The sequence below is a fragment of the Oculina patagonica genome, chromosome 4, assembly GCF_052425735.1.
Source record: "Oculina patagonica isolate OP01 chromosome 4, crgOcupat, whole genome shotgun sequence".
Taxonomy (NCBI): domain Eukaryota; kingdom Metazoa; phylum Cnidaria; class Anthozoa; order Scleractinia; family Oculinidae; genus Oculina; species Oculina patagonica.
Genome location: NC_135761.1, coordinates 45,153,351 through 45,169,207, shown reverse-complemented (window position 1 = coordinate 45,169,207; position 15,857 = coordinate 45,153,351). Strand labels below are relative to the sequence as shown.

At 39.9% G+C, this 15,857-nt stretch overlaps 1 protein-coding gene and 1 long non-coding RNA gene across 2 annotated transcripts in view; both read left to right on the top strand.

The window, feature by feature from the left end:
* The window catches only part of LOC144652686 (uncharacterized), a 207,603-nt gene extending 192,492 nt beyond the window's left edge, over window positions 1-15,111 (top strand). The window contains exon 2 of the long non-coding RNA XR_013570597.1: window positions 14,727-15,111. This is a non-coding gene — a long non-coding RNA (uncharacterized LOC144652686). The remainder of the gene's footprint in view (window positions 1-14,726) is intronic.
* On the top strand, window positions 1,336-15,111 carry LOC144652536 (uncharacterized). The gene is made up of 5 exons (XM_078512584.1): window positions 1,336-1,978; window positions 10,283-10,330; window positions 11,932-12,192; window positions 13,164-14,621; window positions 14,904-15,111. Exons 1-4 carry the CDS (start codon window positions 1,507-1,509, stop codon window positions 14,438-14,440), a joined length of 2,058 nt encoding a protein of 685 aa, XP_078368710.1. The 5' UTR covers window positions 1,336-1,506; the 3' UTR covers window positions 14,441-14,621; window positions 14,904-15,111.
* Window positions 15,112-15,857: the final 746 nt, after the last annotated feature.

Here is a 15,857-nt window from a genome sequence, read left to right as displayed (position 1 = left end):
GGGAATCGAACCCATGGCCTCCCAGATACCGGTTGGGCGCTCTAACCAACTGAGCTACGAGAGACTCGTGGTGAGCTGGGCCATTTACTAGGTTGATATGTGGCAACGTCCCGCACACCGCTAGGATCAGCAATGTCGAAATCATCAAGTTTGTAGCAAATAACAAAGATGGTAAATTTTTAAGATCGGTAATAAATAATGAAGATGAAATGTTTAACATGACACGAGCATGGGACAAAGAAAAATTCTGAGTCTCCGACGGGAATCGAACCCATGGCCTCCCAGATACCGGTTGGGCGCTCTAACCAACTGAGCTACGAGAGACTCGTGGTGAGCTGGGCCATTTACTAGGTTGATATGTGAGTCTCTCGTAGCGCAGTTGGTTAGAGCGCCCAACCGGTATCTGGGAGGCCATGGGTTCGATTCCCGTCGGGGACTCAGAATTTTTCTTTGTCCCATGCTCGTGTCATGTTGAACATTTCATCTTCAACTTCTTGTTGTTTTGCGAGAAACGAAACATCGTTCGCATGAATTGTGTAACTGCGCTAGGGATAATTTAGCTAAAGCATGGACGGCGGAGCATTTTTCCAACGGGGGGGGGGGGGGGGGGGGGCTGACTAGTGACTTGAAGTGGGGGGGGGGGTAGCCTGCGTAGCAGGCGTCTGTGTAGTTTTTAGCGCGCGTAAAAGAGTGCGCGATCGCGAGAAGGCCGCGCGTGGCCCTCTCGCGCCTTTCGCGTTTCTCCCATACGCGCGCTAGAAACTAACGACGCCTGCCACGCAGGCTAGGGGGGGGGGGGGCTTAAGGGATTCTTCTCCTATTGATTCTTTATTTTTTCTGTAAAAGTGGGGGGGGGGGGAATGTAGGTTTGTAAAGGATTATTATCCATGAATCAAGCCATTACTTATTATTTTTAGAGTCACTGCAGCTAGCTTTTTTATATATGGTAACTACAAAATAAGATATAGGCCTCAATAGTATCGTGTAAAATTTTCTTTGCGACGAAGTACTTGTGTTATTGAAAATGGTAACTTCATTAAATGTGTTAGCTATCTAGGTGTGATTTGGCCTTGTATATTGATAATAATGATAATAAAATGAATTTTTTTTCGGGAATATTGTTTATTTGCTCCCTTGTAGTGTCATTTGTGGCCCTTGCGCGGGCGCAAATAAACTATATTCCCGAAAAAAAATTCATTTTATTGTCCTATTCTACATGTTATTCATATTTGTCACACACGCGTGTCACAGGTAGCCCAGGGAAAGTAGGCAAAGAATTTTCTCTCCGGGGTAGAGTGCGGAAAGCCTGAGGGGGTGCGCTCTGTGTCCGCGTGACAACTTGTCTGTTCTTTTGCAATCGTCTTCGTGCTGTGAAGTACGAATTTCTCTGCCTTTTCTAAGCGTTTCTCAGCGAAAAATTTCTACTCCTTCAAGTCTACTGGGGTCAACACAAGCGCTAGTTATCCTAGTACTGTACAGGAAAGTACTTATCATCGCCTTACGAATATGATGCGAATCTTCGGATGTTTCTCGCTGCCTTACAGAGTGCAATTTCGCCGAATTCACATCGCTTTTATCTTGTTTATCGCCTGTTGTGGAATCAGTGTGGTTTTGTACTTTGCGGCAAATGGCGTTTATGAATCGAACCCTCAGGTAAATACCGAATTTAAGAAGACTCTGCGGGTAAAATATGTCAAGCGAGTGGGAAACTACAGCTCAGCTTGCCGGCTGCCAAATCTGGATCCGTTTCATCCAAGCATACAAGAATTTATAAAAGATCTTGGCAAGCTAGAGTGTAAAGGAGAGAGATATTCGACTTTCACAAACAACGTGCTTGAAGTAAATGGATATGATTTTGCTTCTGTGCAATACAGAACAATTACAAGACCAAGCGGTGATGATTTTAACGTGACGCTTTCCGAACCCGTGAGCTTGGAAAACATGGCGGCGGGGACGACTGAAAAACCAACTGATCCCGGTGAGAAATTTGTACTTTTTATGCTTTACTTTGTTAGAACCAGCTCTTTTACCAGGCTGTATTTAATTTAACTTTACACCTCGATCGGTTGTTTGTTTGATTGCCTAAGCTTAGCTGAAGAATATAAGCTTCAGTTTATGAATAATTTGCACATGTAAAACAACAAAGAGCGAATTTGCGTAAAAAAACCTAAATAACGAGCAACGCCTAAACGCGGAAATTCAACAACATTTGAACAGAAGATATAATATTAATCAGCTGAAGCCGGTGTGTCAATATATTGCATCGTCATTTTATATTGGAATCTAGTTAAATTTACCCTGGGTGCCAGAGGCTTTTCTTGCGCGGTTTCCGGTGTCAGTCATGTCTTTATTGTGACCTGCGCGAAAAACCTCTGGAACAGAGCGCTATTGCTTTGATAGCGCCGAGCCAATGACAAGCCTGTTTATATCAGTTTAGTCCAGAATCTGGACTAGAAAGCTGATTGGCTTCTTATGGCCTCCGATGGGTCTTTTAATCTAACCAACGCTGTAATTGGTGTATAAATATAGCGAACACTGCGTGAAATCGAAAGACGCCTGTGGTTTTGCGTCTGCAACGCAGGCTAGTGCCGCCGAAATGGAGGATTCCGAGGATTTAAAGATTGCGAAAACGTTCGACTAAGATCTATAGGAAGCTGCTTCGCGGGACCCGCAAAATAAATCGCCTGTTCTGCAAGCTAATGGTGCTGATAATCTAAGCGCCGAGCATTTAGGTGGAATTTCAAATTTTATTCGCCGAAAGGATGTTTTGGCGGTCTAGTCTCCTCAACAGGGCGCCGGTTAGTGAACTCCGTTGACGAACCATGAGACGTTTTAATTACTGGAACAGCGCTTTGAACGCGTATTCTTATTTTTAGCCTCTGCTTTCCAGCAGGCAAGATTTTCTTTGTAACAGTCTTGTTAACACTCAATAGTTGTTATTTCTTTTACTGTAGCTTCGAATTTTTCTATTCGTCGGTCGCACTTCTTACAAAGGACATGCGGCCCTACAGACAGATTGTGCATTTTCCGAAACAAGGCTGTAATACCCGCCATTGCACACAACACTAGCTTCACATAACCTACACGGCAACGAAGACTTTGAATTGGGAACCTTTTTCACGGGAGTTGTTTTAACTCCAGCGAACGCCATCAACAAATACCGCCACTTGACACCTCTTCATATCTTCACGTGCCGTTGCATGTGATAACAGTGGGAGATGTTCACTGTGATTGGTTTAAATGCAATACGAGAAAAAAGATCAAAGTTCAACGAGAACGGTAAATCAAACCAGTCTGCGCCAGAGGTTTTTTCTCGCGGCTTCGCCACTCGTGGCGACGGCCTTCGGCCGCCGAAGTATTCACCGGGCGCGAGAAAAAATCCTCTGATACCCAGGGTAAGTTAAATTCAATCGAGAGCAATTTCGAACATGATCTTGAAGGGCGGTGAAGTAAAAATCATGCCAAGTGTTTTCATGTTCACCTCGGCTACATCAATAAATTTATAGTTTTATTTGCGTCTAATAAATACACAGACGTTAACAAGCAGTAGTACATAAATACAGTGGGTTTATTTTTATCACGTAGTGCGTTATTCGGTGATATATTAGACCTCGAATTCAAAGAGAGGGAGGCAGGAAACTTTCCAACTTGCATGGGTCAATATACAATATCAATTTATATTCAAATATATGTAGATGTGTTGGAAAAGTATTTCAATCTTTTCTTTAGAGGAATCTAAAAGATTCAATCTGTCTAGGGCTTTGTTTCCTCCATAATTTTTAATCGATTGCGTGAATTTAATTTCAAAACTTGAATACAATAGACCCTTCCAGGGTGTCTGCCACCATCTTGGTTGGGGGGGCAAACAGGGCAAAATTTACAGTAAATGTACTATTCGTCTCAGACGTCCGTCGACAAGGGCTTTTTCGTCCTGCTTCACGGACCGTTGGTTTTAGTCTGCGGTTCAAAAATTCTGGTCACGTGATGATGTTTTTGCGGCGCTGCAGTTTGCAAAACACTGATCACGTGATACCATTTTGATTGTTAATTACCAAAATGGCATGACATGATCAAACTGCAAACTGCAGAGCCACAAAAACATCATCACGTGACCAGAATTTTTGAACCGCAGACTAAAACCAACGGTCCGTGAAGTGGGCCGAAAAAAGCCCTCGTCCACGGACATCTGAGACAAATAGTATGGTATAATTGAAGAATCTAATGACGAATAATTTACGGAAAATTTTAATTCTGAAATATTTTTTAATTACAAACTCAAGATACCAGGTAAACGAGTTTATTGATCAAATTTGGGGAATGTAGTCTCGCAAGGAAAGCCGCAAGTATTGTTTTCATTTTTACATACATTTGTCTGAAATCCCAGCCGCCATTTGCGCGAATAAATGTAAGCATTTGTATGACAAACTAGCATAGCTGTGTCCTTCAAATTTCATCAATTTCATCATCAATTTCGTTTGCTAGGTATCTTTACCTTGTAATTCATAGGAATTGCAGAATCTTAATTTTCTTTATGTTATCGGGCATTGAACTCCTCGCTTTTCCCATACATTAACTGTAAATTTTGCCGTGTTTGCCCCCCAACCAAGATAGCAGCAGAAACTGTGGAAGCGTCTATTAATCAGGCGAGTGTGACCAGTGGACCGTTCACCTGTTCTTGCAATTGAAGACAAATGTGTGGTTCCAGAATATATCCATACTCCCCCCACTGAAGGGATTGGAAATTCCGGGGAGGAGGGGGGGGGGGTCACAAAGACCCAAAACTTAAAAGCAATGTATGAATGAATGTATGAGGGATGGGGGGGGGGGTCATAGGGCAAATCCCTTCTGTAGGGGGTATGGATGTTTTCTGGAACCACACAATTTGCATTGAGCAATTTTTTAAAGGATTGCGTGAAATTTGCAGTGGTGCCACATCAAATGATCGTTTCTCCATTGACTAGTGAAATTCTATTACAAACGAATACAATTTCACAATAACTGTGCGTGACGGCCGAGTGCTGACGAGTCTTGTCTAGCCACACAGTCTTTGAATGATTCATTGACTGGAAATATTGCATGACACAAAAAGAAAAACACTTCTTTTGAAGCAATTTGGAGATTTTCTGCAATGTTGTTATGTACAATGAAGCAATGATCCTCTCAACATGTTTACAATTTATTCCCAGCGTATCCAATCGAACCAAAAATCAATCGAACCCAATTGAACATCAATCGTTCGATTGGATTTGGGAATCGAACAAAATCAAACATCTATTTTGCTGTGAGTTCAATGTTCAAACTAATGGAACACAATCTAACACAGTCGATCTCAAGCCGATTCGATTTTGTTTGGAATCCGTCTCTTGATAAAAAAAATCACGCAGGACTAATATAAATCTGCAATTTAAACCAACAGGAGTTCGGTAATCAAACGTTCGATTGAGTACGATTGTCGAGTGTTCGGTAATCGAACGTTCGATTTTGTACGATTGTCGACTGTTCGGTAATTGAACATTCGATTTTGTTTGATTGACCAAATTTTACTGTGAGTTCGATTATGTTCGATTACTGAACCCAATCGAACGATTGGTGTTCGATTGGGTTCGATTACCGAACGTTCGATTAGATACGCCGGGAGCGATTGCAATTAAAGATTAGGGAAGGGCAAATTGCGAGTTTCTTTTTTCCTGTTATTTTTGAAGCTAAACTGAAAACTTTTTTAAAAGATTTTAATTAATTTTAAATTCATCTTTCCATTTTGCATTTTAAACTTTTTTCTCGTATTAGGAAACATTTTTAACTTTTTATACATTTTTATTTTCTTGTATTTTACTTATGGCTCCAACCATCCATCTTAGAGACAGGGTTCGTACAGGTCATGGAAAACCTGGAAAGTCATGGAATTTTAGAATTTCATTTTCCAGGCCTGAAAAGTCATGGATTTTAAGTTTGGGTCATGAAAAGTCATGGAAAATGGTATTGGTTGTACAAAATAAATTAGGTAGGCAGGTTATTTTTGGTAACGAAAAGGGTAAAACGTATCCAAAATGAAGAAAATGTTTGAAAGTTCCCAAGAAAAATAGTCAAATTTAAGTCATGGAAAACTTTGAAAAGGCATGGAAAAGGTCATGGAAAGTCATGGAATTTCAAATGCTCAAAAGAGTACGAACCTGTAGAGAGGTGTCCATCTTATAGGGAGTTTAGTCACAGTAAAATGACTGTAAAACAGCAGGGATGGGACCATCACCAGGTGTCCGTCTTATGGAGGTGTCTGCCTTAGAGGTGTCCGTAAAGAGAGAGTTGACTGTATACGTAACCTTTTTTAGTGGCTACTTAGGACACTTGGGGTTTTCATTGCAAATGATCAGCTACTTTTGTTTGAATTGCACCAGTACTTGCCAAACATAAACAGCCACATACATGTATTGTACCAACATTAAGCTCCTAATTAATTTTTGGCTGGGCGATTGACTTAAACAGTACAGGGTGCCAAAATTTCTGAAACCTGCTGCAATCAATAAATAGAGGATATTACATGGTTGCGCGGAGATATGAAATTTATCTTCGAGTGTTCAAATCGATATCTGACAAGTGAGCGCAGCGAACGAGTGGGACCTCGATTTGAACACGAGAAGATAAATTTCATATCTCCAAGCAACCATGTAATATTCTGTTTATTATATAAACCTACTAATTACGATGTTTTTGATGATTTTCCGAAGATTTCCGACCATTTTCCGAAGATTTCCAAGATTCTCTAAATGTTGTCCGAAGGTCGTACGAATGGTTCCGAACATTTTCCGAACTTTTCCGAAAATTTCCGAAGATTGCCAAAGATTGCAGAGGAAGATCTGAAGATGTTTCCACTTAATATTGATTTGCTTTGGCTCATTCAGCATTGAAACAGGGCAAACTTGTCAGAAAATGTTTCAAAATCTATATCTTCACATGTGAAAATAACAAGTTATTTTCTTGTGTGAAGATATGGTTTTTCGCGCGAAAGATTTCCTGGTATTTCACTGATGTTTATATAATAATTATAATTATTGAAAATGAATTATTGATTTTTCTCTTTCAATTTTTCAAGTATAATTGGACTTAATAGTTGCCCTTTCCACTTTCAACACCCAGCTAAATATGATGCATCCCTACATTTTGATGGCTTTATTTAATAAAAAGATTTAGTAAACATTTTTTTTGCTTTAAAAACTGAAGATCTCTGGCTCAATCCTCCATCCCGCCACTAAGTGGATTTCTTCTTGGTATTCCCAAGTTTGATCTCCTTGGCTGTACAATGTAAATAGCCTACTCAGGGCTGTCATTAAAATAAGTTTTTAAGTAGCTGTAACATTGAAGTTATCACCCGTACAGTGTTCTCACCAGGATTTTGCCTTGGGGAGTCCCAGGGCCCCCTGTGCTGAAAAATATGGGCCCTATAAGAACATTAGGGGGACAAGTTACTCGTGATTCATGGCTGATGTGGAAAAATCCTTCATGATTTCTCTGCCTTCCAGTCATCAATGCATGTTTAAATGGGAATTAACTCTTGCAGTGGTGGTCCTTCAGCTGAAATTACCATCAGTGTGTCCAACCTCTCTGCTACAAGTCTATTTCTCTGACCTCTGACAATTTTTAAGGTTATTTTGAAGGCTAAAGTCCCTCTCATAATCTGCATTATGAATGGGCAGTGTCAATGCCACAGCAGCAAGTTCATGAAGATAAGAAAATGAATCCTTGTAAAATTTATAAATTATGCTCCGAAGAGTTTCCATGCTGTCCTGGTCTGCTGTACAAATAACCTGAGCCCGCACTCCAAATTGTCTGTTACATGAAGTACCAAACAGATCCAATATGGCGGCCAAGATGTTTACGATTCGATAACGATACTCGTGCCAAACTTCGCTACATACTTGTGACCAACGAGGTAAAAATTTAAATCTTTTAATTTTTTTTTTCAGTGTTCTTATCCATTTGAATTAAAATAAAAGCTGGGGTGTTCGACTACCATTAAAACTACTCATCTATCATTCAAAAATCTGTTTGACTCGTATCTTACTCCTGCGCCCTAATGGGCGCATCTTCTTGGCTTGTAGTGCGCCATCTCAATTTTTTGTGCGGGAATCCTGCAAGGCCGTGGCCTGGTGAGAACACTGCCCGTAGCATTTTGTTCTGTATGCAAGTGCAACATTTTTACCCGTAACATTGAGTGAGCTGAGCCGTAACAGGTGTTATGGGTTATGGCCCTTATGCACCTAGGGCCATAACTTTTTTTATTTTTTTATTTTATTTTATTGCTACCCTCGTTAAATAAAGACTTTACCTTACCTTACCTTACCTATCAATGGTTTGCCCCAGGATGGGGGGGGGGACCCATCAGGAATTTGACATCGTGAAGCTCTCCCAGGGAAGAGATTTTGACATCTAAAATTGTCTGCTGGGTTAGAAATTTAAGAGGAGATATGTAAAATTTGACATTTGCTAGATGCCCAGGGGTGGGGAATTCGACTCTGGATTCCAAAAAATGTCAAATTCCCCTGGGGTTGCCTCTCCCCCATCCTGGGGCAAACCATTGATAGGTGCATTATAATGACAGCCCTGCTACTGGTCAGCCTTCTGCAAGTTGAAATTCGTAACAAATTCAGTCATTTATGTTCAATTTTCAATATTTGTCAGTTAGTTTACAGTGTCCACAACTAAAATAAAGGTAAAGTCTGCATTGGAGTTTGGCGGCCCATCATTAGCCCATCAGGCCAGGAGCCTATCCTAGTTTCCATAGCATTCAGCAACTATTGTAGGAGGGGGACACAGGGGGTTTGCGGTGTTTCTCATTTTTTTATGCGGTGTTGCGGTGAATAAAATCCCATCTTGCGGTGTTGCCGTGATCTCAAACCCTGCAGTGTGCAATGTTTGTGTTTTTAAACCTACAGTGTTTGGTGAAACGAAATTATTGGTGGTGTTACGGTTTCTTGTCTGACACTTGCAGAACTAAATTGAGCTCTGCTGTCTTCGTTAATCTGTCCTATATAATACTAGCATATCAACATAAGTTATACCATATGTTTAATTTGTAACAAAATACAGTCAAATATTGTCTAGTTGATCATTAAAGCGCTTTAGCTGCCAATAGCAAGCCTTTTACATTCATAAGTAACTTGATTATATTGCGGTGATGGTGTTTCGTCAAATTTTCTTGCGGTGATGCGGTGTTTGTGGATTATTTTTGCGGTGTTGCGGTGTTCGGGGTGCCCCCATGTCCCCCTCCTGTAGGAGTATTTTTGCTCTCCCTTGGATGTGATGCTAGTCCATTGCAGGGTTACCCCTGGTTTTTAATATGCCTGTACCCATTTTTACACCTGGGCAGAGAGAGGCAATGCAGGAGTTAAATATAAGTGTCTTGCACAAAAAAACACAATGTAGTGACCCAAGCCAGGGCTCAAACCCAAACAGTTTGATAGATCTGGGCCCGGTTGTTCAAAGCATGATTAAGCTAATCCAGGATTAGCGTGAAATTTGATTTCAATTTTATATAATTTCGTTGAGGTTTTCTGTTAATATTTTCTGTCCCACAGTTTTGACATGGACCAATCTCAAACTTAACAAAATATTAGCTTTGGGAAACCCTTTAAAACAAGAGAAATTAAAATCTTGATCATCTTTTAATCCTGGGTTAGCGTTAATCGTCTTTCGAACAACCCGGCCCTGGAGTCCACCATTCAGGCCACACAAATGTAAACTTGTTTAGATTTGTTTCATTAATTTACGTACATGTAACCTGATTTGAACATTTGAGAACTTTGGGAGAATTTATTGCGGTTTTCAGTGAAATGCAAACTGTAAGATTTAAAGTCCAACTAACGATTGTGTTTTTCGCTGCCGTCAATAAAAATTACGGCGACAGCCAACGAACCATGAAAAACAGAAACAAACAAAATGTATCGAAATCTACCAATCACAATCGAGAGACGTCACCTTTTGACCCGATTGAAGTTAACTTCTGTTTCCCGAGAGGTCTGCCAAGATAATTGATGGCAGCAAAAAGCGTAGACCATCGGTTGAGGATTTATTTTCAGAGTTCGCATTTCACTGAAAGCCGCAATAAAAGTACTTCTCTCACATGCAACTTGGCTTTCCATAAACTTTCTTATTTTCCCAAACTTTTGCTCTTTAGTATACATACATGTAGGTCTATGTAACACACTAACATGATTTTGCAAAATAAGGTATACTGGTTAGTGGTAATTGGTAGGTGGTGTTGATGTATTGGTTTTCATTTTCTTTATAGGTCCTTTTAAAAGATTCTGGAACTGGCTGACAGGATCAAGAAACCCACGTGAGTTGATCTTACTTCTTGTTCATTTTATGTACTTGTTGCAGTTAAATTTTTGATTTCAGTTATTTTTTATTTTATTTTAACTACTTATTTTTATTTCTTACTAGTTTTTTTATACTAGAAAAAGTAAAACACCACCCCCTCCCTTGATGTCTCATAACCACCCCCCACCGTCCTTACTAACCCTCCCCTAATATCTGCTGTTATCCCTTTTCTTTTCACAAACCTGCATTGGATTTGAACTCACAACCTCTGGATTTGCTGTCCAACCCCTAATCCACTTTGCCACATAGGAAACGTTGGGTGAACCACTATTTTTTCAAAATATATATGACTCCAACCCATACCCTAACCCTAACCCTATTATTTACCAAGTTAAAAAAATCAACTAGTTAGAAAAAACTAATCTGTTAAATACAAAATTAACTGAGATCAAAAAATTGTCTCTTTCACTTTATCCCAGTTTTTTTAATTTTCCTTAGTAATGAACTCCAGTCAACCACTTACGACCACTTGTAACTGAATTCAAAAGGCACTAGTCTCTATTTTCAATGAAATATGTAGTTACTGCCTATGTTATAAAGGAGAAGGAGAAGCCACGAGCCAAGCGGCCCACACTGCCGGAGCTTATCCCGGTTTCCGTAGCATAAAAGCGGCTAGGAATATATCTACTATGTTATAAGCAAGATTGAAATCTTATTTGCTTCCCCTAAGGGTGATTTGTTGCACCTAATTATTGTTATTGGAAGTTTAAGACTTTCCAAACTTCTTCTTTTTATTTAGTTTAACTTTACGAGTTTCCAAATTGTTCTTATACACAACTGTTGGATTTGGAAACAGACTTTTCTCCAGCATCTAAAAAAGTAACTTATAAGATTACCTTTCATTCTAGGTGGCCATCCTTTATTATATAAATATTATACTTTGCTAACTTGTAGGAAAGATGACTTTAGTGAAGTTAATTTACTAGATCTGCATGTATTGAAGGCCTATAATAATAATTATTCTATTTTTTAAAAAAAATTGTTGTTAAAAGCTTGCAGTGCTGAAATGGCGCTACCCATGGGCTTACTCAGTTCTATAATACGTGACGGAGATTTGCAAAGTACTTTTAATTTTGTGTTTGAAATTTCAGATCTGATTTAGATTTTGTTGGTCACTTTTCTGTGGGTGAAAGATTTTTGAAAGGACTTTGTTTCACTAAGGGTTCTCAAGAGTTTTGTTTGTTGTTTACCTGGACAAAAGTGTATTGTTACCCCCTTAAAGAATAGCTGCATTCTGCCTAAAGTTTGACAGACGCATGATGACGTAAGAAAGATGGTGGAAACTTTCTAGTTGTTTATTTCATTTTATTTATTTATTTTTTGTTATTTTTTCATACACTGAGCAAAAGAGTTTTTTGGTTTTTGGATAACGTTCTGTGCTGTTGGATATTTTTTGGGTCTGATTTAAGCCTAAGAGGACTTTTTAGCTCTAACAATTTGGCCTCATTCGTACCACCCATCAGTAATAATACTTGAGTACCCTCCCACCCCTTCCTGGGCAAGGATTCCTACACAAGTTGATTGTTTGCTGTGTTGTTTGTCTGTTTACGTTTACAGGACCATTTAGGGGAAAGGCAACAGTGAAAGCGGACTTTGTGCGAGTCGATGTCGTCACGACAAAAGGCAGGACCATGAGTGACGTTCATATGCAAGTGTCTCCAAAAGAGGAAGTCTCCACAAGACCGGTGAAGCCTGGCGGTATTCCACTTAATGTTGCTCTCATCATGTACGACTCCACCTCGGCGGCTAATTTCAAAAGAAAGATGCCTAACACTTTGGAATATTTGACAAAAGATCTTAATTCAGTTTTACTAGAAGGTTTGTTTTGTAAATTTGTTACCGAGTTTGGTCGGGCGACTGGTCGGGCCAAAATACCCATGGAGAGACCAAACGAGCCTGATATGCAAAAGAAGCGTACCAAAAAGGTACGATTAGGCATTAACCGTACCCTAATTCAGCCAAAGATCCGGTTATATTTATCGCTCTGTTGAAGCCATGCTTGCAAGGTACGTACTGCAAATTGTGTGACTTGGTCTTCAACACTTTTACCAAGTTCCTCTTCTGCCTTTTTTCCACTCGTTTGTTTAGAGTTTCATTCTCTAAATTTTCAAAATCAAAATTAAGTACTCGTCGGCAAATATTGCGCAATTGGCGAGCGCGCTCAAGTTTAGTTTTGGCGGGAAAGTTTTTGTCTTTTAGCGACCGCTAAACACCGCTAAATTTAAATTACGAAGTTCTGTTTTATTGGTAAAACCTCCTTTCAATTCATCGTACAGTAACACTACTTTACTTCAAAGTGACCGTGATATGGTGGCATATCAGGTCAGTGACTTGATAATGTAGGATATCAGGACAGTAGATCACGCTTCTGATTGGCTACTTGCGAATTTGGGTACGTTAATGATAGGTATTGTTGTTGTTGTTATTGTTGTTATCAATTGAGTCATGTTGTAGAACATACAAACTTGCTTTATTCATTTCGGCGCAACGGAAGATTCTCTCGATTTGATTTTGTTCAGCCGTTTTCATTGTTTTCGTTTTTGCCTTTTGTCTGTTTGTTCTTGTTACATAATGAAACGGCAGCAAATCTTGTTTTCGTGAAATTGGCACAGGTTCCCCGACATCCAGGGAAACAAGATCACAGACATGAAGTTTACTATGGTTCAGAATAACCTAAATTCCTGCTTAATACAGAATGTAAAAGTGCTATATAGCTACAGTACCCTCGAATAGCTCATAACTCATATCCATAGTTAACGCCTAAAAAAATACTTCATTTTCATTCGTAGGTGAAACAATTGTAGGCGATGGTACAACTGCTCAACTCTGTGCAATGCTCACTGGGATAGCTGAAAAGGCGCAACCTGAAGCAAGACGAAGCGAGAATTCATCTGATACAGTCGATAAATGGAGATGGATTTTTAAAGATTTTAAAGAAAGAGGCTACGCCACTTTATTCTCAGAAGACTCCCCAGATTACGCATCGTTCAATTACCGTTTGTACGGCTTTAGAGACCCGCCCACAGACCACTACGCCAGACCGTTCTGGATAGAAGCAGAGAAAATCATCCAAAAATACTGCATTGGTGGAAGAGCTGCCCATAAAGTCTCATTAGAATATTTGTTAAGTTTCTTTCGTGCGTACAAAGATAAGCCAAAGTTTTCTTTAATAACGCATGCAGTTATCTCTCACCAGGATCTGAACCCGATTGGTTACGTCGATGACGATTTGAAAAGCATTTTACAAACCTTTGAAAAAGAGGGCTTTCTGAAAAACACTTCGCTGATTATATTTGGTGACCATGGAATACGGTTTTCTGGACTGAGAAAAACAATTCAAGGTAAACTGGAGGAACGTCTTCCATTTATTTCACTCACATTTCCTAAATGGTTTAGTGAGAAATACCCAGACCTACACAGAAATCTTGTCCATAACTCCAAAGTATTGACCACACCCTTTGACGTGTACGCTACATTTCAACACCTCCTGTCTTATCCAAATTACCCAAACGGAATTATAACTGGACAGAGCCTGTTTAAGAAGCTTGACGAGGGTAACCGCACATGCGAGAATTCGGGTGTTGAGGAACATTGGTGTCCTTGTCTTAACTTGGAAGAGATTTCTACAGATGAGCCCTTTATTAAAGACTTGGCAGAGTTTGTGGTTACCCATATGAACAATTTGATGTTCCAGAAATACCAACTGGGAAAGCTGTGTCACAAACTAGTTTTAAAGCAAATCAATAGCGCGTTTCGTGACATGCCAAGTGAAAAAATGCAGTTGTTTTCAGAAACTAAACGCGACGAAGAATGTGATTCGTGCGGGTTAATATTCGGTGACAAATCTACTAATACACTTCTCGGTGACACTTTGTATCAGTTGCAGTTTGTTACATCGCCAAATGAAGGATTTTACGAAGCTTCTGTCAAAATGAAGAAAGGTGTTCCTTCACTTGCAGGCGATATAAGTCGTATTGACGCTTATAAAGACCAACCGTACTGTATCGCGGAGAAATTTCCACTCTTACGGAAGTATTGTTACTGCTCTCAAAAGCCTGCAAGATAGATGTACTTCACAACATTATACGCAATATTTTTTTAACATAATAGGGAATTTTGTTACGGTGAATAACAACAAAATCACGCTGGATTGCTTGCCTACCTTTTTTGAGCATTGAAAAGTGTGGAAAAGATATTACAATGATGGTGATTTTGTCTTACACAGTTAGAGCAGTTTTCAATTGAGTGTCGTAAAACCAAAACCAAAGTAATACTCTGGCCAATCACAAAGAACACAGGCAATCCAGTGAGCCAATGAAAACTCAAAGCAAATACATGTAGCTGGCACGAAGCGCGGGAAAACGTGCGCGAGCGAGTCATGATTGGTTTTGGTTTTACTCCTGATTGGCTGAGAAAGTGGCGCGAGATTTTTAAGCCAATCACTATGCGTGGAAATGCAAAACCAAAGCAAACGCAATTTACTTTCGACACTCAAGTGAAAACCGCTCTATACACCGTTTTAAGTATAGACCGTTTTAAAAGTACGAAAACTGAGAAAGAACACAAGCCCTTTGCCTGCGTTTTCTTTTCCTCGAAGACGTACAAAAGAAATAGCGATAAGAGACCATGTTAGGAATATAAGAATTGTTGGAATAAATTATTTTGACCCTCCCGGAGCGCGACTGCCGAAGATGTCAAGTCTATTAAAGGGAGAGAGGTCTGACCACAATGAGTCAACATTCCCTGTGGTCCTTTCAGAGGCTCAATCCATACCCAAGTGCATACATAAACCCTGATTAATCAGTTATACATGACAACGAGCCGGCTAAAGTATATAGAAAACAGCCTAGTCCCCTGGCCTCGTCTCTTGTTTTGGTGACCGCCTTAAGCCTGGGACGGGAATGCTCTTCGGTGACGTGACTGTTCACGGTAGAGCCCAGACTTCATTGAGCTGAGATTGCAAAGGGACGACTAGGCTTGTTTAATTCTTACTACACTAACACGAGACATTCAATGTAAAGAGTTTATTGAGGTTGCGTCAGTCAGTCATCTGATGCAAAATGTATTCTGATTACAATCGTGAAAATTGCAGCAACAACAAAAAAAAAAAACAGTTGGTTCTAAGAGTATAAAGGTGCGTGCTACGGCAGATACAAAGAACCACTAAAAACCGACCCTTTAGATGTGGCCAAAAATAAGTGGAAACGTATTCCTCATCTAATGCAGTAGCACGAGACCCCGAGGAAAGGGCACAACTAAATAATCTAGAGCATTCTACAAAAGACAAGTTAACAAAAGCTGTACAAACAACACTGAAGAAAACAAAAAGAAAAGCAAGCGAAAACGAGGACTGACGACCTAGAATGACCAAAATCTCCCGCCAAAACCTATATATACCTACAGCCGCCGCGAGCAAAAAAAAAACATAAATACAACTTCTTCATTCTCTCCCTAGCTAAGAGCCGCTTGGGGCTCTTAGCCGG